This window comes from Mytilus galloprovincialis, chromosome 5 (assembly GCF_965363235.1).
Source record: "Mytilus galloprovincialis chromosome 5, xbMytGall1.hap1.1, whole genome shotgun sequence".
NCBI classification, from domain to species: domain Eukaryota; kingdom Metazoa; phylum Mollusca; class Bivalvia; order Mytilida; family Mytilidae; genus Mytilus; species Mytilus galloprovincialis.
The window spans coordinates 21,016,231-21,038,848 of NC_134842.1; the positions used below are offsets into that span (position 1 = coordinate 21,016,231).

General features: G+C 30.8%; 2 protein-coding genes across 2 annotated transcripts; one reads left to right on the forward strand and one right to left on the reverse strand.

The window, feature by feature from the left end:
• Positions 1-1,037: 1,037 nt before the first annotated feature.
• On the forward strand, positions 1,038-5,154 carry LOC143074390 (NTR domain-containing protein-like). Its single transcript, XM_076249872.1, has 5 exons — positions 1,038-1,141; positions 1,689-1,813; positions 2,678-2,760; positions 4,152-4,245; positions 4,940-5,154. The coding sequence occupies exons 2-5, from the start codon at positions 1,696-1,698 to the stop codon at positions 5,065-5,067; spliced, it is 423 nt and encodes a 140-aa protein (XP_076105987.1). The 5' UTR covers positions 1,038-1,141; positions 1,689-1,695; the 3' UTR covers positions 5,068-5,154.
• Positions 5,155-11,067: 5,913 nt separating this feature from the next.
• On the reverse strand, positions 11,068-21,464 carry LOC143075377 (uncharacterized). Its single transcript, XM_076250767.1, has 9 exons — positions 20,925-21,464; positions 19,946-20,133; positions 18,985-19,051; positions 18,041-18,256; positions 17,389-17,518; positions 16,196-16,387; positions 14,154-14,324; positions 12,987-13,071; positions 11,068-12,259 (listed from the first exon to the last, which is right to left on the reverse strand). The coding sequence occupies exons 1-9, from the start codon at positions 21,361-21,363 to the stop codon at positions 11,207-11,209; spliced, it is 2,541 nt and encodes an 846-aa protein (XP_076106882.1). The 5' UTR covers positions 21,364-21,464; the 3' UTR covers positions 11,068-11,206.
• Positions 21,465-22,618: the final 1,154 nt, after the last annotated feature.

The window sequence follows — 22,618 nt, forward strand, 5'->3', positions numbered from 1 at the left end:
TTCTCCTGTTGCAATTCCAAGCTGACATTTCTTACTATTTTTATTTTCATGTTGATAGTTTCATCTTGAACAAAATGAAGCAGTCAAGTTAGATGTGAGAAATATTAACTTGGGACTTTCAAAATATCTAATTTAAACTTGGAACTTTGGAAATAAAATTTGAACTTGGAACTTTGAAAATGTCAAATTTGGAAACTTGGAATTAAAAATTATCAACTTGGAACTAAGAAATAGCAACTAGTTAATTAGAAATGACATCTTGAAGTTGAGAAATTGATATAACGAGAAGCTCACGTCTCGTTTTTTTAGCTGTTGCGATTTCGTATGTTTCGTCACGAAACCTGGTTCAGTCCACCATTTTTTTTTATTAAAATGTCCTGTACCAAGTCAGGAACATGACAGTTGTTTTTTTATAGTTCCTTTCAGTTAGTTTTGCTTTTTTCGATAAGTTTTTTGTTGCACTTACGAATCGGAGTTTCTGTTGTTTCGTTGTTTTCCTCTTGTAATTGATGTGTTTCCCTCGGTTTTGGTTTGTGACCCAGATTTGTTTTCTCTCAATCGATTTATGACTTTCGAACCGTGGTATACTACTGTTTATTGCCGTTGTTTGTCTCGTTAACATGCATTTGTAAGTTTTAACTAGTATCTTTATTTGTGTAGAGGCCAGCTGAAGGACGGCTCCGGGTGCAGGAATTTCTCGCTACATTGAATACCTGTTGGTGACCTTCTGCTGTTGTCTGTTCTATGATCGGTTTGTTGTCTCTTTGACACATTCCCCATTTCCATTCTCAATTTTATCAAGCATCGGTTAAATTATCGCCTTAATGAATGTAAACTTGGAATTGAGAAATATTAAGTTCTAAAAATATAACATATCAACCTGTCTTCTGTATCATATACATCCTGATGATACATATGTATGGGAAATAACCTTCTAAAATTTACAAACCAAATTAACATTTCAAGTAGGTAAAACAATTATTGTGACAAGAATTGATGCACAACAAAACAATTATGTCATAAAAATTTGTTTTCGTAGTGATTAATAATGAAAAAATATTACAAAATCCGGTTCACAAGCACATATATATACAAGTTAATAATACAAGCAAAGAAACATTTAACTATTCACTAACAGAAGGTAAGATATATATTTTTTATACTTCACTGTTATATCAAAATGTGTTTCTAAACTTTTTTAAAACATTACATATATGATATGACCTGTTTTTTTTTTTTTTTGTTTTTTTGTTTTTTTTTCATTTTTAAAACCTGCTATAATTACAAGTAATATAGTCATGTCCATACATTTTATACTTATAAGATTTTATGCACTTTTAGGTTGTTTTTGGTTTTTGTCTCGTATATTTTATGTTTTCACCTTACATTCGCCCCATTGATTATATAAAATTTAGACATCGTTAAACTTCTTGTGCCCTAATTTACTCTTGTTGTTACGGTACCGGTCAGGTCAGATGATGACATTTTGTGATAATAATCTATTTGTTTTATATATAGTAAAGAACAAACATTATTGCCTACCAAAATATAATCTGGTTTGTCTTTATAATATTTGCAAATGGTTTTGATATTATATATTGCATTTGTGTAACACATGTTTAATAAAACGTTGATAATTTGAACTGACAGTCTCAATATCAAACATCATAGAGACCTCTTGGTTTCAGAATAACCATGAAGCTAACAATAGTGACCATCGTTTGTGTTGTACTGGTAAATTTAATTTCCGAGGCCTACGGGTGTACGTGTCTTCCTGGAACAGATCAAGAAAGGTTCTGTTCCACTACATTTGGTAATATCCATATATATTTGTAGATATTTGCAGATATTTTGATTTTATGACTTCCTCAATTTTCACATACATTGGATATCTATAATTCGCCTTTTCATAATCTAGAGGACTATTGGTAATCTCATTGTTCCTACACCAAACTGAAATATCGTAACGTCATTGGTTGAATTTCTATTGTTTATTGCGTTTTAAACCAATCACAACGTTTTGGTATTCGCTTTTGAAAATATTACACAGGATGCATTAGATTCCGAAACGGAGAATTGACACGAGACAAAAATAATGCTGTTAGAAAAGTGAATGCATATTACTTACCTAGCCTTTTTATCATCACGGTTGATTCATACATTATACAAGTTAACTCTGTAACTGAGCACTTCGTCAATACAAGATGATTAGGTCTTAAAAATTATTAAATCACCAAATTTTATTCATTGTTTGGTAAACCAGCAAAGTATACAGTGGATTAATATGGCTATTCTGCTGAAATGTTTAATAGTCATAATGCATCTTATGTTTCATCCTGTTAATGCTTCCCTAAACTCATTTTTGTATGTGTTACCACTTTTTTACTGCCACGTTTCTGATAATTATAATTAATACAGTTTTGTTTGTCAATTTACTTTAAATTCCATGTGGTATTGAGATACCGTTTTTTTATGAAATTAAACAAAAAAGGAAAAATACAAATCAATGTGGAATCGATGCTTTATCTATATTTAAATGTAATCTTGTTTTATCAACACAAAATATCAAGCTGCCTTGCATTTCTTACCATTTATATTTCTGCCATGCAATGTGATCTATATACAAACACTACATATTATAGCGCCATCATTAAATATCTATATTTATGTTTTAAAGCTTCACGAGGACGAGTTACAGATATGAAGCCTCTCAAAGGAGGTGAAATAGAATACACAGTGGCAGTGAATTATAATTTTAAGGTAGTATATAATTAATATCATTAAATTTAGATTGTAGATTGACAAAAATTGGGTCACTAACACAACCAGACATGATAGGTCAATCTGACCATGAGACATACAGCACAGCAAACTTAAAGAGTCAAACAAACTTACAATTAAACATAAATAAATTACGCTGACAAAATAGGTGTTAATGATGAATTTGACAATGACGTCGTTTTTTCGTTGATAGAACATGTCGTATGAAGTAAGTTTTTTCTATATAAGGTTTAAACAATGTAAATACCAATTCAAGGGTGAAAACAATAGAAATAATAATGCTAACACTCACTGTGTCTGAATCGTACAATAAGATAAATAGCGAGTCACATCACAATTCAGAAGACCAAAAGAAACATAATATCACGAAGACAATTAGAAGGAAAACTAATATAAACAAAAGATTTACAAATCAGGCACTGAATCTTTTATTTCTTCATACTTACGATGAACCCATATTATGCGTATTTAATAAGTTACAAAATTAAACGTTCCTTTTTTGGGAGCAGAAAATTGTGTATTGCCAGCTAAAATAACAATAAAAATACATTGTTTTTCATCTGAACAATATTTGATTTGTGAATTAAAGTGTCTCTGTGCTTATTGACCATCGATTAACTAATAGTCATGTAATAATTTGATAAAACACACAGATGCCATAAATTTTTATTTTGGACTACCTTAAGAAAGTGCTGAATATTGCATTGGCTTCCAAACACCCATTTATCAATGTTTAACAATACTTTCTCCCATGTCACCTTTTTGTGTGTATTGAAATACCGTTTTAATACCTTTTTTTCATCTGATCATTCGAGTAATAAAAACCAAAAATCAAGTTACTTTTATTCATATCAAACAACCTTTAACCAAAATTGTAATAGTTTCTACTGTATCAATTTTGGTGAATAGGTACTTTTTGACAATTTATGTCCTGCCGGTAATCCTTGAGGTCAAAGTATTCGAAATCCATAACCTAACTGAAACCTCAAACAGCAAAGCTAGAACGCAAAATACCAAAGGTATACTAGAACCATGAAAGGAAACAGATATATGCAGGTTGAAATAGATTTGATAAAAACAATAAGAGGATGTGGCATAACTGTCAATAAAGCAACACTCCGCCAGAGTTCAAATGACAAATAAACTAATAAAGGTATATCAACGTACGTCACTAAGGTGAATTTCTCTAAGAACGATTTTGATATATCAATTGTAGCGAATTTCAATAAAAGCAATACGGAAATTGGGTTTTTTTGCAAGATATAAATAAACATTAAAGATACATGTAGTGTTCAGTAACAATTGGATTCTAAATTGAAAGACACATTCTTACCATATCGATCTTTTCATTTATTTTAATTATTTTACAGATCAAGGTTCCAAGCACACTTAAAGTTCGATCTAACCAAAGTTCAGCTGCGTGTGGAGTCATCTTAGACAAAGGAGTTGAATATTTGATTTCAGGTGAGTTATTCGATTAAATCCCCGCTATAGAATATGGTACGTTGTTTTACTATCAATGACTTGTTCATTATATTGTCCAGACATAGAATTTCCTACAATATCATCATACATTGGTTCAGTAACGTGCACGTGGGTATGTATTTTGATAGTTGAGAGATGACACACCAACTTATACATCTTGTACAGTTTTTGTTGTGCTGTAAGTACAACAGTCATTTCACATTTACTTGTATGTCGTTCATTTATCTATTTTCTTTAAGTTTGTTTCAAGTATGTTCTTTCTCCATATCTTAAATCACAAAAAGCATGATAAAATATGTAACAGTTAAAACGGAAATTCCACCGGCCTGATTTATGCCTAACCAACGAAAATTACAGCCTCCAGAAAGAGTAATAAATCATAACCAACCAGAGGGAAAAGTGTTAAAATTAAACGTAAGAACGACCCGTGGAACTCTGTTTTAAGGGCAAGTCACGAATCACAAAAGCTACTCAACAAAATACCAAAACGGAAAAGAGTACTATATTTTCTGACAGAAATTACAAATAATATTTTTTTCCTTATGCTACCTTACCAATCAGTACATACACAAAGGACAACATGTAAAGACGTCATTATATAATAGTGTTTAAAAAAAACCGGCTGAACATGTTACATAAATATATGATAACATAATGTGTTCATTTTTTTTAGGAACTGTTAGTAAGGACAGATATAGAACAAGATACTATACAAATAGTTGCCGGTGGAATCAGAGATGGCAGGACATTAAGTTCAATACACAACAGAAGCTCTTAAAAGGAAAATTTAATAATTGTTAGTCATAAAGGACTTTATAAGTGGTTTATGTCAAAAGCTATTATAACATATAACACAAGGTCAAGCCAAATAAAGAAATTAATCAAAAAGTGTTTAGTTATGATAAGATCAATGATTTCATTGTAAGCATTATTTGTCAAATGAGTTTTACCGGTTGGATTACTGTAAACCAACTAATTTTCACAAACGATTTATTTTCGCGACTTTCGCGTGTAGAAGAATAACGCGAATATAAAGCGTCGCAAATATATAAGACATGGATCTGTCATTGATTAACTACATGAAACAAATTTGACAATCGCGGAATCAAATCGTCGCAAACAGTGCTAGTAAAAAATAAACGCGAAATAAAGTATCCACGAAAATAATTTGGTTTACAGTATTTAAGTCATTTGCTTGGATATAACAGGTTACTCCGATAATTCGTTGGGTATATTTTCGAGTGATTCAAGTTGTCTTTTTATTGTTATTAATCCATGCAGCTACTTTCACATGACACCAATAACTGGCATATTTATAATTTGATAATACACATTCAATGTAGACTTCCTGTCTCATATAACTCTTTTCAATGATTTCAACACAGATGAGTTTTATGTGATTTGCTGAAATAAGGGATATAATTAGCTATTTATGGTTTTTACACGGCCACTTCTGGTCTTAATTTATCGGTTTATAGATGCCAATTAAAAATATTGAAAAAATTGCTTCATCAGGTTTTCCCCAGGTCTCGATTGTTGACTTTTTTCAGTTTCAATTATCAATCAACCTTTAATTGAAATACATCTTTCCTATGTCAACGGAATTGTTTGAAAACAAACGTATCTCAGTTTGCAACAAGAAAAAAACATAAGCTCAATAAAATCAAATTTTTTTGGCACAGATTAGTGGAAAAACCTTACACCTGTAATCCGGATAATATTATGTCCGTTATTTACGTATTTTAGTGACAAAAGCAAGACTATTTTTCTGAAGTTAGTACCACAGTAGAATGCTCATTCCACAATCTTTATTTCACACAAAGTGTGCTCAGCCATTGATCAACTGCATCCAATTCTGTACAAGATTTTGACAATTTGCTTGCAGACAGACATGCAACTGATTTTTAGCTGCACACTTTTATTGCATATCCTTTGTATAAACATCTACTTAACAGTTTGAAATTGATTGCCAGCGATTTGTCTGAAAAGAAATAACTTAAAATTTAAAGCAGTTGATAAGTCTGTATATTGATTCAAAGACAGATAATGACTTATTTATCTTCTGTTCAAACTTGTCATATGAGCTTATCATCAAAATTACCATTTTAGACTTAAATTTTATTACTAGACGTGCAGATCGGAAGACGTATATTCAAAGATAGGAATATAGAATGGTTAACAAATGTTCATAAGAGGGGCATCTCAGCTCCATAGTGAAACAATGATTTTATTATTTTTTATTTTGATGAAAAAAAATATAAATGGATATTAAAAATATTTCGACTTGTGTCTGCTATCCAAAACATATACTTTGACCTGTCTTATTTTGATTATGTCATAAACATGTTAACATTAACTCAAACATTGTTGTGACGTCATTCTGTTGTTTTACTTGTTCTTTATTTCAGCGATTGGATTATCATTTACTTGTAAGAAACCATTTTGTTACCTTTAACTGTCCAATATTTTTAATTACCCGTCCTCTTTCATAAAAATATTGGACAAGTTAAAGTCGCATAATTGATTCTTACAAGTAAATGATATACTAATCACTGAAATAAAAAAATAACTATTTAATTCCCCAAATATTTTCATCATGTGGGGAAAAAAACATGCAAAGAACAAATGACAATTAAAAAAAACATGTAATGTTTTTCCCTCATCAAAACGATTTTTGATAAGAAAAAATTCTTTAAAAATTGATTTGAACACCAAGATCACACCAATTTTTCTCTCATTTTTTTTTGGGGGGGGGGGGGTATCTATTTTAGCACTAATTCAATTGGCTGATAATGTTCGTTGTAAGTCTTGATTTTGTTGCTTTTTTAATATCATTTTTTAAAAGATTTCTCCTCGTCCGTCTAAGGTTTTCAAAATTGACCTCTGGTGATGCTATTATTCTTCCTAACGACATTTTCAGCTGCAATTAAAATCAAAAGAAAGCAATAAAGTAACGTGCCTAACGTTTTTTAGATCATGCCGCAATACAAGGACCATAAACAACATACATCTTTATAATCCTGTGTACAAAGTGCGAATCTAGAAATTGTTTCATTAACTAAGGGACTACAATAGTTTTTATAACTTTAGGTTTTTCGTCCTGAACATGCATGAAATATTTGCCACTGGCCTTTTAGCAACCAACAATCAATCTATCAATAAATTTAGGTTTGGGCGTTAATTTACAAGTTTATTTTTTTAAGTCTGATAGTATTGCTTAAATATAAATATAATGCAACACTTCGCTTATAAACGACGATGAATATGGGAAGCAGAAGAAAGGTATACATAACTGCATATTATATGTAAAACAAATCATTCGTGTGTCCAATTCGCACTATGTTTGTAGTGAACGTTTTTTTAAAGAAAATAAGAAAGATTTTGTTTTGCAAAAAGAAATCGATAGACAAGTTTATGTTTCGATAACATTAAAAAAAAACCAGAAGGGACTTCAATCCACAAATAAATGAATTAAGTGCGACACGACCTTGCAAAAATAAAAACAGAAAACAAGGTGGCGGTATTCAGGTGGTACCGTGTGATTACACAATAACAGTCTCTTTGAAAAATCAGATAACCAACAAAAGAATATAACTGATTGCACGTTGTTATCTCTTTATTTGCTCATATGAATTATTTATTTGAAATAACATCGACAGCGGTGCACTGTTCAAAATGAACCCGTCTTCGTATGATATTCTTTTTCTTTTCTCATTCACCTAGTAATATAATTCGAGAAGAGACAAGAAACTGATAGGAGTGGTACATTTTGAAATATGATATTTATAAAACTTGCCATTATTAGCTGCTATAACTGTATCTTCTCTGTAATTCACACTGAAATAAAATATATCTGAATAGATTCTTAATACACATTTGATTTTCATCAAAAATTTGAAACAACAAATTCAAGAAACAAATATTACATCACTTTCTTCGTTTTTTTTTTTTTAATTAAGAATATGCTTTCATTACTTTATCCATTTTGAAACGCAAAATGCATGTAAAGGTATTCGCGTAAAACATTTACAGTAGTCCGTCCGCACGCAAAAATCATGGCACGCATACGCGATGTCTTATTCTTCATGAAGCAATACATGTTGTTTACCTTCAGCTGTACTTTCTTTTTGTCTATTATTTTACTTGAGCTACTGTTTAAGGGGGTACCCAACACTATACCCCAAAAAAAACCTGTCGTTTAATTTTTCTTATTTTTACATCATTGATAAGTTTGGCATAGCTGAGCATTCTGTAAAAATTTTTTAGAAATTGAACCGTTGGTAAAAAAGTGTTGGCCACCCAAATATGGCATAGATCACATGCTAATTCCGGTCGATTTTTGAATTTCTAAAAACATGGGTATAGGTCTATACATGTTATTTTTTTTTTAAATTTAGCCTGAATCGACAAAAGCTTAATTGAGAGCGATGAATAATGCAATTTTGAGTCGATTCATACCCTTTACTTATAGTTTTGGTGTCTAAATTAAAATTTTGGTCTGAAATAAAAAAAGGGGTCTCAGAGGAAGCAACCCAAAATGACTATGATTGGCAAAATATTTTAATCTAAAAACTTGGATTAAAAAAAAATGTGTCGTTTATTTTTTTTTAAAAACTAACCATTTGTAGTATTATATTAGTTGGTTATTCTGGCAAAAAATTAGAACAATTTAACCGTTAGAATGTTTTTAATTTAAGATTGAAATATCCCCCCCCCCTCATTTAAAATGGCAAATTCCATTCTGAGATTACATTTATGCTATAACTTTTTTGTTTTTTTATCTAAGCCTTATATATTTTGCATGTAGATGTATCATCAAGAAGCTAAGTATATTATAACATGATTACCTTTAAGTGACCTTCAAATTTGACCCCAAGGTCAACTTAAATATTTTTTTCATAAGAAACATGACCACAGGTCACCACTGTTTTGTCCTTTGACTTATGCCTTACATCTTTGGCATATGGGTGTATCATTATGAGGTTTATATGCCCCTTTATAATTATGACCTCCATGTGACCTTGACCCTAGACCTGAAGGAGGATAACTGTATTTTTGGCGATAAACACTTGACCTGGCTATGACTTGTCTTTGGAGGTAGGTTTGAGATATTTGTCTGTGTCATTCAAATCAATTCAATACAATTCACTTCAAATATTTATTTGAAGTTGGTATTTAGTAATATCCAACAATCTTTAATGATCTATACATATAAAACAATATAGACACATACATTATCACGACATATAAAAAAAAATCCATGCATACAAAATACATATTTTATTATTCCATGCATACAAAATATGGAAACTATCTGTTACAAGACAAAATTTACTTGCGGTTCCATACAATTTAAAATAATGGCTTAGTTTCTATTAAGGCAAATTAAACTTACAGACCAAGTACAATTAAAATGTACATGTATCTTTCAAGATTTTTAAAATTTTAAAAGCAACAAAAAAAACCAAATACAGATTCGCTGGACTGAACTTCATTAGTAAATTAGTAATATTTTATAAATTCAAAAGAAAGAATAAAGTCAAAATATTGAACACCTTATCTGTTAAGACCAAAAGGTATGAGAATACATTTTTTTTATAGGAATTAATTATGCTTTATTGAAGAAGTTGTATCTAGAAGACTTAGACAGATGAACATTCATTGTGATTTCTTTTGATACACAGGTAAACAAACCTTACAAAAGAAAATTAACTAGACCATCAGTACCTAAACTTTGGGACCAAACTTGAGAAAAAATCATGGGACCAGAACAAAATTAAATCTGTAGCTGTAAATAATGTCATGGTCTATATCTTCAATCATGACAAATAAAAGTATCAAGCATGATAGAAAAAAGAGTGAACTGGCATCAATAAATTGGTCATCATCCGCAACTTTTTTCCTTTCTTCCATTATCTTTAGAAATACTGTTTGATAACCATACTCAGTCCTACATGAGTGAGAAAGACAGGGATTATTGTATCATAGACCAAATAAAACTAACATGAATGAGATAGAATCCATCTCTGTATGCCCCCTGAAAAGGTTCTAATGTAAAAAAAGTGAGGAAGACTTAATTAAAGATTCTGGGTCCTGGGTACCCATCTGTGAATTACATTCTTTGACTTTAACCATTAACAAAGATATGTGGACATCATTTTTTTTTTTAGACACAACTTCATATGTGATGCATATAAAATTATATATGAACATGGATATAATCGTGCCATATAATGTCACCCCAGGCTACTTTTAGCTGTTCTTAAGTAAAACAAATGAAATATTTTCAAACACAAATTCAGCTATCCCACATTGAATTCAGTAATTTACCTGGATTTATGATTTAAAGATTTGCCAAATAATCATGATATTCTTTTTGACAGTGCTAAACAACCATGTGGGTACCTTTACATTACTTCAAATTATTCTCAAGTTTATTTATAATCACAGACCAGCTGATGCAAGTGAACATACATGCAAAGTATAGACTTTAAAAATCAGGAGTAGATCTTTACTACATGCATAGCATTGGGTTCACAACCTTAGTTTTAACCTTATGATTTTATATAAGTATGAAACATCTTCTGGTGTTAATGAATAAACATGTGGTATGGGTTTTGCTCATAGCGGAAGGCTGTACAGTAACCTGTAGCTGTAAATATCTGTGTCAGATGGTCTCTTTTGAAGAGTAATTTAATGTCTCATTGATATCATATAGCCACATATCCTTATTTATATTTACAAGTATAATCTTTAAAATCATGACTGTAAAAAAGTCATTGAGCTGACAAAATTTGATACTGGTGGACGGACTGGTTGACAGACAGATCAAATTATGGTTGAACCATAATATCCAGGTATTCTTATTCAATGAATGACATTTCAAGTAAATAAATATATATAAGCAATAAATTCTTCATTATGTCAATGGAACTGTTATTCATTCTTCATCTTTCAGGTATTCACTGAAGGCTTTCACACTTTTCTGTGGAACTTTATGGTCTTCGAATACAAATTTTATCCCATTGCTATCTCTTGAGGCAGCCAGTTTAAGATGTTTAAGAGAAATACCCTCTTTCGCCAGTCTTACACAGATCAGCCTACTTACTGCCTTGCTCTTTAAGATATCGGAGTAAGAATCCAGACATTTGTGGTAAACAAATGCATACAAATCATCAGATTTGATGTGGTGAGCCAATTTCATTTCATATAAACTATGCAAGGATTTAACATCCTCAATAGCATTGTGAGCCAAGTAAGTTTCTCCTAAAAAATGCTTCACAAGGGTTTCCTGTTTGAAGTTAGGAATATCTGAATTTGAAACATATTTTTTGGCAACTTTCAAAGTGTCAATAAATCCTTTAACAATAGTAGAAAATGTTGTAAAAAGTTTACATTCCTTTAATTTTTCACTAATTATTGGAATGTCAAAATTGCAAATATTATGTCCAATTAGAATTGGATTGTTAAATTCTTTGATGAAGGAAATAAAATCTAGCAGTGCTTTCTGTAGTGTTACAGGTTCCACTTTCTGACCTCTTACATACATTGTGTTTGTTGAATGACTATATGTTATTCCAGTTACCTTACTGGCTTCAATATTAATTTCAACTCGTGGAATAACATATCTCTGAAACTTTTTCCCATTTGTAAGTGCTGCTATTTGAGTGATGTCACTTTTTCTACCTAATCCGGTGGTTTCAAGGTCAAAGAAAACATAACTTTCAGTTCTATCTATTTTCAAAGGCGGTGGAATGTCAACTCCTTGGTCAGGGTCTTCTTGAATTGACAATTCCAACTGGTTTTCATAAGTTTTACCCTCTTTTACCAAATCTTTTCTGGAATTAATATTTCGCTTCCTTTTTTTCTGAATTCTGGTGATCTTGAATTCTTTTGACTGTTTTTTTATCTTTCTTTTTTCCTTTTTTTTGTCTCGAGCTGATGCAATTGACATAGTCAATTCACCAGGAGAAAGGCTGGCTGCTTCATTAACCTGAAAGATACGAAAAACTAACATGATCCATCTATTACACCAGTACACTGTCAATTTCTTGCAAAATACCACATAAATTGGGGTCAAATGCTTATTTAATTTAGAAAGATCATATCATAAGCAACAAGTGTACTAAGTTTCAAGTTGATTGCACTTCAGCTTCATCAAAAACTGCCTTGACCAAAAACTTTAACCTGAAGTGGGCCTAACAGATGCACAGACAAACGAATGGACAGACAGACAAACGAAAGAACAGAGGCACAGACCAGAAAACATTATGCCCCTCTTCTATCGTAGGTGGGGCATAAAAACTTAGCATGTTGACCTTAATTCAGCAATCTGCATAAGATCTAATAACTGACAGAGATTTCAAAATATACACATTTGACTTTAGTAATAAATAAGCAAACAGTTTTCTTTTTCTTCTGCTATTTTTGATAATGAAAGAATATATATTTAAGTCAGATCTAATAAGTCATTGCTTGATTTATGGTTGCTTAACGTTCAGTGGCAAATATGTCATGCATGTTCAGGACGATAACAAATGAACACTGGTGGCCTCACATTCTGTAAAGTAGTTTCAGTGGATTTTATATTTATCTCCACATTCCTGGTCAACCTTCTAAAATATAAAGCTTAACACGGCCATAGTTGCGGCCTGATCACTTTTCCTAAGTCAAGCTGTCTGTGACAAAAGTTGCAGACTCGACAAAAACCAATAACTTACTTTTGACAAATAACCATATCCCTCATTTTTCTGCAGAACTGCTGCCGACAGCCTATTTTGAAGGGAACAGGATCCACCATAATGTCTGAAATAGAATGATTGATTAATTTATTTTGCATATTATTAGTTACACAGTGTGCAATTGTCCTTATAGGAGAATGTTATTGGCCCAATAAATTCAGTATTAGGACAATTGAACACTGCAATGAATTTATCCTGCTTTTGTTATATGACATATTTAGACAATATATGTATAGTGTCTTGAAATATGAAATTTATTTGTATGAGGCTAAAAAACGGGAAAATGCCGCATACAAATAAATTTCATATTTCAAGACACTATACGTATATTGTTTTTATACTGAAATCTAAAAAAAATATTTAAAAATGAAACAAGAGTGCACACACTGAAATGTCTCGCCTTCTTAACTAATCCTTGATACTATCTTGATAGACCTAAATATAAAGCTTTATTACAACTGTCACATAAACTCAACATTAACCAAGAAAAGGAAACATTGATCAATCAACCATGAAAATGAGGTCAAGGTCAGATGAACCATGCCAGGCAAACATGTACAGCTAACAATTCTTCAATACAACAAATATAGTTGACTTATTGCTTATAAATAAACAAAAAAATAACCAATCAAATTGCGAGAAATTACTCTAAATCAGGATAATGTTTTTGTGGTTATACCTTATACTTTATATTGATTAATATAAATTAAAAACAAATTAATTATGAATGCAATAACTTATATATATGATCATGAATATTCGTAAAGAGTACACACAAGCTGTAAATTACTAAACATTATAAAGTATGTACAGAAGTCAAACTATAACTATGAGTCGATTCAAACACTAAAGAAAATATTCTGTCCCACATTAAACCAAGAACATTTGTAAGTTCAATTATCTCCCTTGAAATATTTCAGACATAGATTATACTTAGTCATATTCATATCATAGTCCAAATGTGTAAAGTTTCATCAGTATCAGTCCATTTGTTCAGGATAAGTTGCTCTTCAAAGACATATGGACAAACAGACATAAGGTGATATATTTTTTGTTGGGGATTTTACAACAAAATGAAAAGACCCAATTTGCATACACATATTGGCATGTCATGCATTAGCTCTTTGTGAATACTGTTGTAGATACCTTGCTTTAGGTGCCTTTACTGATACAAGTTGATTAAAACTTTCATTGGCTTGTGTTGATCCTAAATCAGTTATGGATTCACTCCTACTTATCATCTTTCTGACTAAGCTGTTTAACTCCTCCTTTAATCCATCAGATGTCAGTGGTTTCCCGTTTGGCAGACTTTTGTACCTAAATTCAAATAAAAAATCAATACTGCAAGTATGACAATTAGTTTATGTAGAGTTTAAAAGTGGCTCTAAAGAGCCTGTGTTGCTCACCTTGGTCCAATGTGCATAATCAACAAAGGACACTCCCAAAACTTTTAAAACAATATATGAAAAAATTTCTGTTTTGTTGATATTTATTAATGGTTGTTTAGTCTATTTAGTTTCTCTCTATCTTTCATAGTATATTAACCATATTTGACTTGTTATTTGACTGGCTCATCATTTTTTTTTTAAATTCAGATTTCTATTATAATTTATCATTATTTACAGCAAATGCAAAAATGGAAAAATGGTCCCTATGGGCAATAACCCTAAATAGAAGATGTCAAACTATTTCCTTCATTGCCTCATATTAGATCTTGTATTGCTGATAATCCTCAATAATATTATAGGGTTAGTTACATGAATATTGGAGAATATTGTCCCGAGTAGAATTTTATGTTGCACAAGCTTGCAAGTGTAATATATGTTCTATGAGGGACAATATTCCCCAATATTCATGCAATAACCCTTTTATTGTATCATTGTATAGCAATATAATATTTGAAAGTAAAATTTGGTTTAAAGTAAGATTTTGTTGTTGATGACGTCATTAATTTTTGAAGATTTATTGCACTAGTGCTATATTGTAATTTATCATATACTTGGTAGACTAAATAACATATGATTTTTACTGTGATAATAGCATTAAATGAACGTAAATTCCATATTTTTTTAATTGGTGCTTAGCGGGCTGATATGAAAAGTTTATCACATGCTTCGATTGTTATCACATGCTTTTCCGTAACGTTATCGCATGGCATTCCAGTGATACTTGGCAAATTCCACAAAATACACCTCAAATGCTACGTATTCAATGAAAAACATTACAAAGTAGTGTACAAATCAATGATTTGGATATTAGAAAGTTAATTGTGTAAAATAATAATAAAAAAATAGATAAATAAAAAACAAACAAACAAACAAATTATTAGTAAATGCATTTTTAAAGTTTTAAACAATATAATTTTAAAATTACTTTTAAAAAATTGATTTGCCAACATGTTTATTATGTATATTTTTGTCGATTCGTCCATATTAAAATATTTTTCTTCTCTGTTTAGTCATATGATAGAAAGATTTCATATCGAATGTACTAAATTTGGGGTTCGTGAACTTTTCACTCTTTGAACTCCTATATGGGAACCACGTTAAAGGATCAATATATAATTCTTTTTTTTTTCTCCACTGTTGAAGCATATGCGGCTCTTGTGCTGATATTGAACCTTGGGCTGATAATAAATGTGATATGAAAAAAGCCATGTAATAATCTGATATTATTGCATGCTATACTTTTGGTTACTTTCTGTGGGAAATATTATTTAAGAATTGAATGCTCTTTTTTGTAAATTTATTGGGGTGTAAAAGCGTTGACCGAAGTACATTTTGTATGAAGCGCGGAGGCGCTTCATACTAAAAATGTGCGCACGGTCAACGCTTTTACAACCCTATAAAGTTACAAAAAAAAGCATTCAATACTTATAATTACATTTTTACCTATAGTATCATGAAAACACGCCTTTTATCAAGTTTTTATTTCATTTACCTGTGCACTTTATTGTGGGACCTCGTGTCATCATGAATGAAAAGTTTTAATGTGTGATACAACTGCTTAAGGAATAACACGTGATGTACAGTTAGCCAATCTGAATAACGTATTATAGTGAAACATACATTTAATGTAATTATATAGCTATGCAATAATGGAATTTATTGCACACTAACTTTTGGTTACTTTCTGTGGGAAATATTATATTGCTATACATGTACAATAAAATGAGTTATTGTGCTTACTTGAAATTTTCAGGATTTGTGTTATATGTACACCAGTCAACATCTTCACATTTTTCATGACTACCAAATACATGTGGCACAATTCTTTCCAGATTACATTTGATGTCATCTTCTGTCTCTCCTCCTTTTATTGCATACATAAAACATCTCAAAATGTACTGCCTGGTTTCATCTTTCTGTAACTCCCTGTAACTGCAATATAAATTATTAAATAAATGTGCATGCATAGAACATTAAACTGCAAGTTGCAATAACTCTTTAAAAAATATGCATATCAATGAAAATAATGTAAGTATAATAAAAAGGGGCATTTTTAAAGCTCAAAATGTCAAAGTCTGGATGTTGGAATATATAAATTTTTATCAAAGAAGCCCAAGAATTAATTTTTTTATTGAATAACAAAAAATCAATTTTGGACCTTTTGGACTTCAATGTGGACCAGTTAGACAACAAAATATCAATAATCTAAATCCATGGTTAGATTCAGCATATTAAAGAACCCCATTTATTCAATTTCTGTTTAATTTTGGACCCCAATTTGGTGCATCTTAAAAACAGGGACCATAATTTAAAATCTATTGACATGTTCAGATTCAGCATATATAAAAGTATCCCTAGAATCAAAACTTCCAAAATCAATTCCAACCATCCTTTTGTTGTCATTAATGTTGTTTGCAATATCTGATAGATTTCTATTCACTTATAAATACTAAATTATTGTGCAAAAACCAAATATGTTCAGACGACTACAACAACTTAAGGTGGTACCCAACACTTTCACTGAAATTAATTTGGCTCTTTTAATTTTCATAAAATTTTGACAAAGTATTTACGGCCCTTTGACAAAAATATAAAATTTTTAAAAAATTTGAACCAACCATTTTATCATAAAAAAATACACTGGTTATATAGCAGTTTGACAAACACTAATTTTGATCAATGAGAAGCTTGATATATCCTTTCCAACACAACGTAATTAAAACGTTCAGCTGATTTTACAGAGTTGTCTCCCTGTAGTATCAGGTATCACCTTAATTTCAAATACGCTTATCTAGCCAAAAAATGTTTTTGCGGTCACATAAAAATCTAAATTTGTACATACAAAACTTTTTTTTAAACCACATGTCTGTATTTTTAAAGGTTTGTTCTTTGTTGTTTTTTTTCCAAAATTATTGATTAACAGGAGTATATACCTTTTAGAAATATTATGCAAGCTTGTAGATATTCCCTTTTTGACATGGTTCTGGTCGTCCTTTTTTGAAATGTTGTCAAACTCAACTTGTAGTCTTGCTGTTGTTGATGCATCATTATCTGCATGCACAACTGAAACAGAACTTGAGAATATACATAAAGGACTAAAATTTAGGACCAGAAAAAAATTGGCAATTGAAATTTTCATTAAACATGACAAACATACCATATGGGCTTTACTCATTGTTGAAGGCCGTACCTTGACCTATAGTTGTTAATGTATGTGTCATTTTGGTCTTTTTGTGGGTCATTTGCAATCATACCACATCTTCTTCATGGTTCATGGTTCATTCTGACCTAACTTAATGTTGAATTTGTATAAAACATTCAATAGAACACCATTTCCTAACACACATAGACTTAGGAAATCTAGAGATGATCTTATGTAATTGCAACTGCATATTATAATAATAGTTGATGTAGTTTTTGATTGACCTAGAAATGACCTACTGGAACATGCTTAAGTTAGCTTATCAAAGATGTGAACCTGAATGGCATTGTCAAAATCACAAAGGCAACACTTTAGTGTAACACCTTTTGGCTTCATCATATAACAGAACTGTAATGATGCTTTATTGTAAAGATATTATTAACCTTTGATTTCACATCCATCATCTTTCAACCTGTGAGCCATTGTAACAGCCATGTCCGCCTCCATAGCTTTACTTGATCCATGCCAATTCAAATGGCAGTCATGGTCTGGAACAGTTTCTTTCCTGGATTGGTGGTACTCACAGGTCTTACATGCTTTACTACGTAATTCAAAAGACAGTACTTTCCCAGATTCTTTTCCAATGAAGGTTGAGTGTCCTGTAGAAAGTTTAAATGTAATTATTATCCCGTACAGAAATTAATGGCTAACAAAAGCACATGAGTTTCACATGTGAAGCACATGAGATGCACGTAAGAATTGTATGCAAATAAGTTTGCTCACATGTGCAGTTAGATAGTTTATATGTGCACAAAAAAATTCCAGAACTGATTATTATAGTCCATTCTTATGTTGTACTGTAATACCACTGTTCCAGGTTAGGGTAGGGTCAGGATCCTGATAACACGTTTAACCCACCACATTATGTATGTATCATGTCTGCCCAAGCCTGTAATTCAGTGGTTATCATTGCTTATGTGTTACATATTTGTTTTTCATTCATTTTTTTAAATGAATAAGGCCATTATTTTATTAGTTTGATTTTTTTTACATTGTCATTTCAGTGCATTTTAGAACTGACTATGTGGTATAAGCTTTACTCATTGTTGAAGGCTGTAGGGTGACCAATAGATGTTAATTTCTATTTTTTTTTGGTCTGTTATGGAGAGTTGTCTAATTGGCAATCATACCACATCTTCCTATATATTTTCTCAAACTCATTGCATTAATAAATCAGACATAACATATACAGTAACAAAAAAAACCACCATATTTAATTACTTTGTTTTGTTTCAATAAACTGGAGGTTTAAGAGTAAATTATTGCTTGATTGCTTTGATTTTTTAAGTTTGGTTTCAACTGGTTTTACTGAAAACATCATTCTTACCAGTATTACTATTGTAATTCCACCCAGAGCCTCTCTTCTGCCAACCACCATCAAAACTAGCTTCAACCTATCAAAATATAATTTTATTTCTAGTATTATATATATATATATATATTATATCTGCCGGCCTGCATGTAAATATAATTTGAAAGAAAGTGTATCTATAGACAGACTGTAAGTCAGGGTAAATTTAATGACCATTTTATTCTTTTTATTCTTGTATAAAACATTCAATAGAACACCATTTCCTAACACACATAGACATAGGAAATCTAGAGATGATCTTATGTAATTGCAACTGCATATTATAATAATAGTTGATGTAGTTTGATGTAGTTTTTTTGTGCACATATAAATATTTTATTCTTCCTAATTTTTTAAAAATTAATTGGTAGAAAGTTTTTTTAATGTAAAATGTTTCATTTATATAGTTATGGGAAGATGTGGTATGAGTGCCAATGAGACTTGTAACTCTCCATCCAAACAACGATTTATAAAAGTTTAAAAAAAATAAAATGTATATATGAATCAATATACATGTATATGGTATATATTGGATATTTGTAGGAATAAAATATCTTAATAAAAAAGAGTAATTAAAATCAATTTTATAGTCTATATAAACTATATATATTAGAACAGGAACATCAAATCAGGTATATAAGTGCATACAATGTATCATAAAGGAATTCTGACTAATTTTCATAAAGTGTCCATATTTTATACCCTTTGGTCTATAGTTTTGCAGTCAATATATATATATTATATAGTAAGCTAACATGCATGAAACCTGACTGAAAACAGTTGTTAAAAGTTTGATCTTCTGTTATGCTGTAAAACAATGGTTTGGATTGGCAGAAAATACATTAAACCCCAAAAATGATGTTACACACCATGTTTCATTAAAATAAAAATTGTTTTTCTTCATTTCAAGGCATAAATTTATATTTATTAAACTTACATTATTATTGGTACTCTGTGCTTTTTCTTCTTCCTGTGCAGTTCTGCATGATGTGTTTGCAACTTCCCCAATCTGCTTACTTAACTCCTTCTCCTTCTTCCTCAGAGTGTTTTCACTGATAGATGGCAAATTACATTCAGCTAGAAAGTTTTGTAGATGGGTAGGCCCTATTCCTGCATGTATCATTCCTGAAACACATAAAGATAGTAAGAAAAAAGATATATTAAAAATGCATGTAATTTTCTCTAAACAAAGTTTTAGGTTAAGGTATGAGACATTTTTGAAGGTTTTTGAATATATTATAAATAGACATTTGGTGATTAATATACTTTTTGCACTGGATTTGTCATAAGAACAATTTAAGAAAAGAATAGGGTTGTCTGCATGTGCATGGTGTATACATTATTGTACATTTAGTTTCTGCTTTAATGATGGCATTGTGGTATTTGTATAAATCATTTGTATTCATGGTTAATGTTTGAAAAGAAATACATTTCATTCACCAAATCAAAGACATATTTTCTTAGTTAACCATGATTTAAAAATGTAATAAAAAAATATAGGGGGCCTGGTCCCTCCTATTATATAATAAAAAATGATGCATTCTTTAAAGGGATCACTGTAGCATAACTGGAACACATGCCTCCTCTTACTGGAGCCTTAGGGGGTGGGGTGGGGGAGGGCTTATAAAATTTTGCATGGTTTTAATTTGCATTTAATTGCAAGCTTTAACATGTTTAAGCAGGGAGGGGAATATACAACTTACAAGTACAATACATGAGTCTACAATAGAATAGAATATTTTTATTTCCCAAATTACAGGGCCCATAAAGGGCATTAAATCAGATACTATGTATCTTAAATCTGTATGAAGTACAAAGGGACTCTCTATTACTAGCTACATGTATGGAAGATTCTAGCTAAACTTGATTAGGTTTTTTATGTTAAAAATTGTATTTTTTTCTAAATGTAAACCTACCTAATGCTGCTTTTGTGTTGATGTCATAACTGCCTGTTGGTCCTCTTTTTCCTGTCTGGACATCAGTGACTGTTTCACAAAGATCACATCGAATCATGATAATTCCACTTAAACCAAACAGCTTTTCTCCTACTGTATTTGACAGGTGAAGAGGGGACTTGCAAATACAGCAATACATTCCCACTGCGAGGAGATCTAATTCAACTATCCTCCTCCCCAAACCCCAAGACTGTTGTTTCCCATAAAGTGGGTCAGTGAATTCAGCCTCTGCTGCTATATCTGTGTGGTTATGAAAGTAGTTGGAGTGGTCATTGAATACTCCAACTACCTCAGGGTCCTTCTGCTTTAATTCATTTGACCATTTAAAAAAATTTGACCTCTTATTCTTTTTAACACTAGCTTTACCAAATTTGCCTGTTACATCTCTTTCCTGGTTCATTTAAGCAAAAATTTTAAACTATATATAGATTGGAATAGTACAACAATAGCCTGATCGTCTGCTCTTAGCAACAAGTAAACATTCTGATCTGGATCTTTAAAAGTCTTGCATATTGCATGTTATTTTAAAACGCTGCAATGAATTAGACCAAAGCACAAGAGTTATCTTTCTTAGGTGTTCTGTACCCCCTTAAAGGGGCAATCATGTAGGATATATTTTAATGTTAAGAAAGCTTATTAACAAAATAATTTTCACACTTGATGAACATAAATCGTTGCTTGCTTTTTCTAATTTACCTTTTTCGACGTGTTAAACAACGTTTTAAGTAAGATATAAGCCTCTAACAGTCCATTCTGTAAAAAATTGAACAGGTCCGAGACCGCAAGAAACTGATAGGAGCGGTACATTTTGAAATATGATATTTATAAAACTTGCCATTATTAGCTGCTATAACTGTATCTTCTCTGTAATTCACACTGAAATAAAGTATATATCTGAATAGATTCTTAATACACATTTGATTTTAATCCAAAGTTTGAAACAACAAATTCAATAAACAAATAACTAGAGCACTTTCTTTGTTTTTTTTTGAATTAAGAATATATTTTCATTAATTTATCCCTTTTGAAACGCAAAACGCATGTAAAGTTATTCGCGTAAAACATTTACAGTAGTCCGTGCGCACGCAAAAATCATGGCACGTATACCCGATGTCTTATTCTTCATGTAGCAATACATGTTGTTTACCTTCAGCTGTACTTTCGTTTTGTCTATAGTTTCACTTCAGCTACTGTAAAAAGGGGCCAACATGTATGATATATTTTAATGTTAAGAAAGCTTATTAACAAAATAATTTTCACACTTAAGGAGGCTCGTGGGTATAAAATTTTCAGAAAAAAAATGAAACATTTATTTTTCATTACAAATTTTATTTATTACCTTTAGTAGTTGTTACTTTATCATATGGTACAAAAAAATTTCCAAAAAATCAATTTGTGTTGTCCCTAGGTGATTTTTAAAATGTAGATATCATTGAAAAAGCTCCAAATTATCTCCCTTTGGTGCAAAAATTACATTTTTTGGCATTAAAATTGAAATATCTTTTTTAACTCATTTGTGACCTATATTTTTTATTGTCGTTTTCGAATAAGCTGTACATAAACTAAATAATTGTAAAATTTAAGCGATTTCTGTAATTTAGTTCTTTCCAATCTTTAACAGAATGGACAGGTCTGAGCTTATATCCTTTACGTAA

Excerpts from the sequence above, each read along its gene's own strand:
- LOC143074390 (XM_076249872.1), top strand. The coding sequence starts at position 1,696 with ATGAAGCTAACAATAGTGACCATCGTTTGTGTTGTACTGGTAAATTTA. Across the intron at positions 1,814-2,677 it reads GTTCTGTTCCACTACATTTG|CTTCACGAGGACGAGTTACA; the intron begins GTAATATCCATA and ends TATGTTTTAAAG. Across the intron at positions 4,246-4,939 it reads AGTTGAATATTTGATTTCAG|GAACTGTTAGTAAGGACAGA; the intron begins GTGAGTTATTCG and ends CATTTTTTTTAG.
- LOC143075377 (XM_076250767.1), bottom strand. The coding sequence starts at position 21,363 with ATGAACCAGGAAAGAGATGTAACAGGCAAATTTGGTAAAGCTAGTGTT. Across the intron at positions 19,052-19,945 it reads CACAGAGTACCAATAATAAT|GTTGAAGCTAGTTTTGATGG; the intron begins GTAAGTTTAATA and ends ATATTTTGATAG. Across the intron at positions 14,325-16,195 it reads ACAAATCCTGAAAATTTCAA|GTACAAAAGTCTGCCAAACG; the intron begins GTAAGCACAATA and ends ATTTGAATTTAG.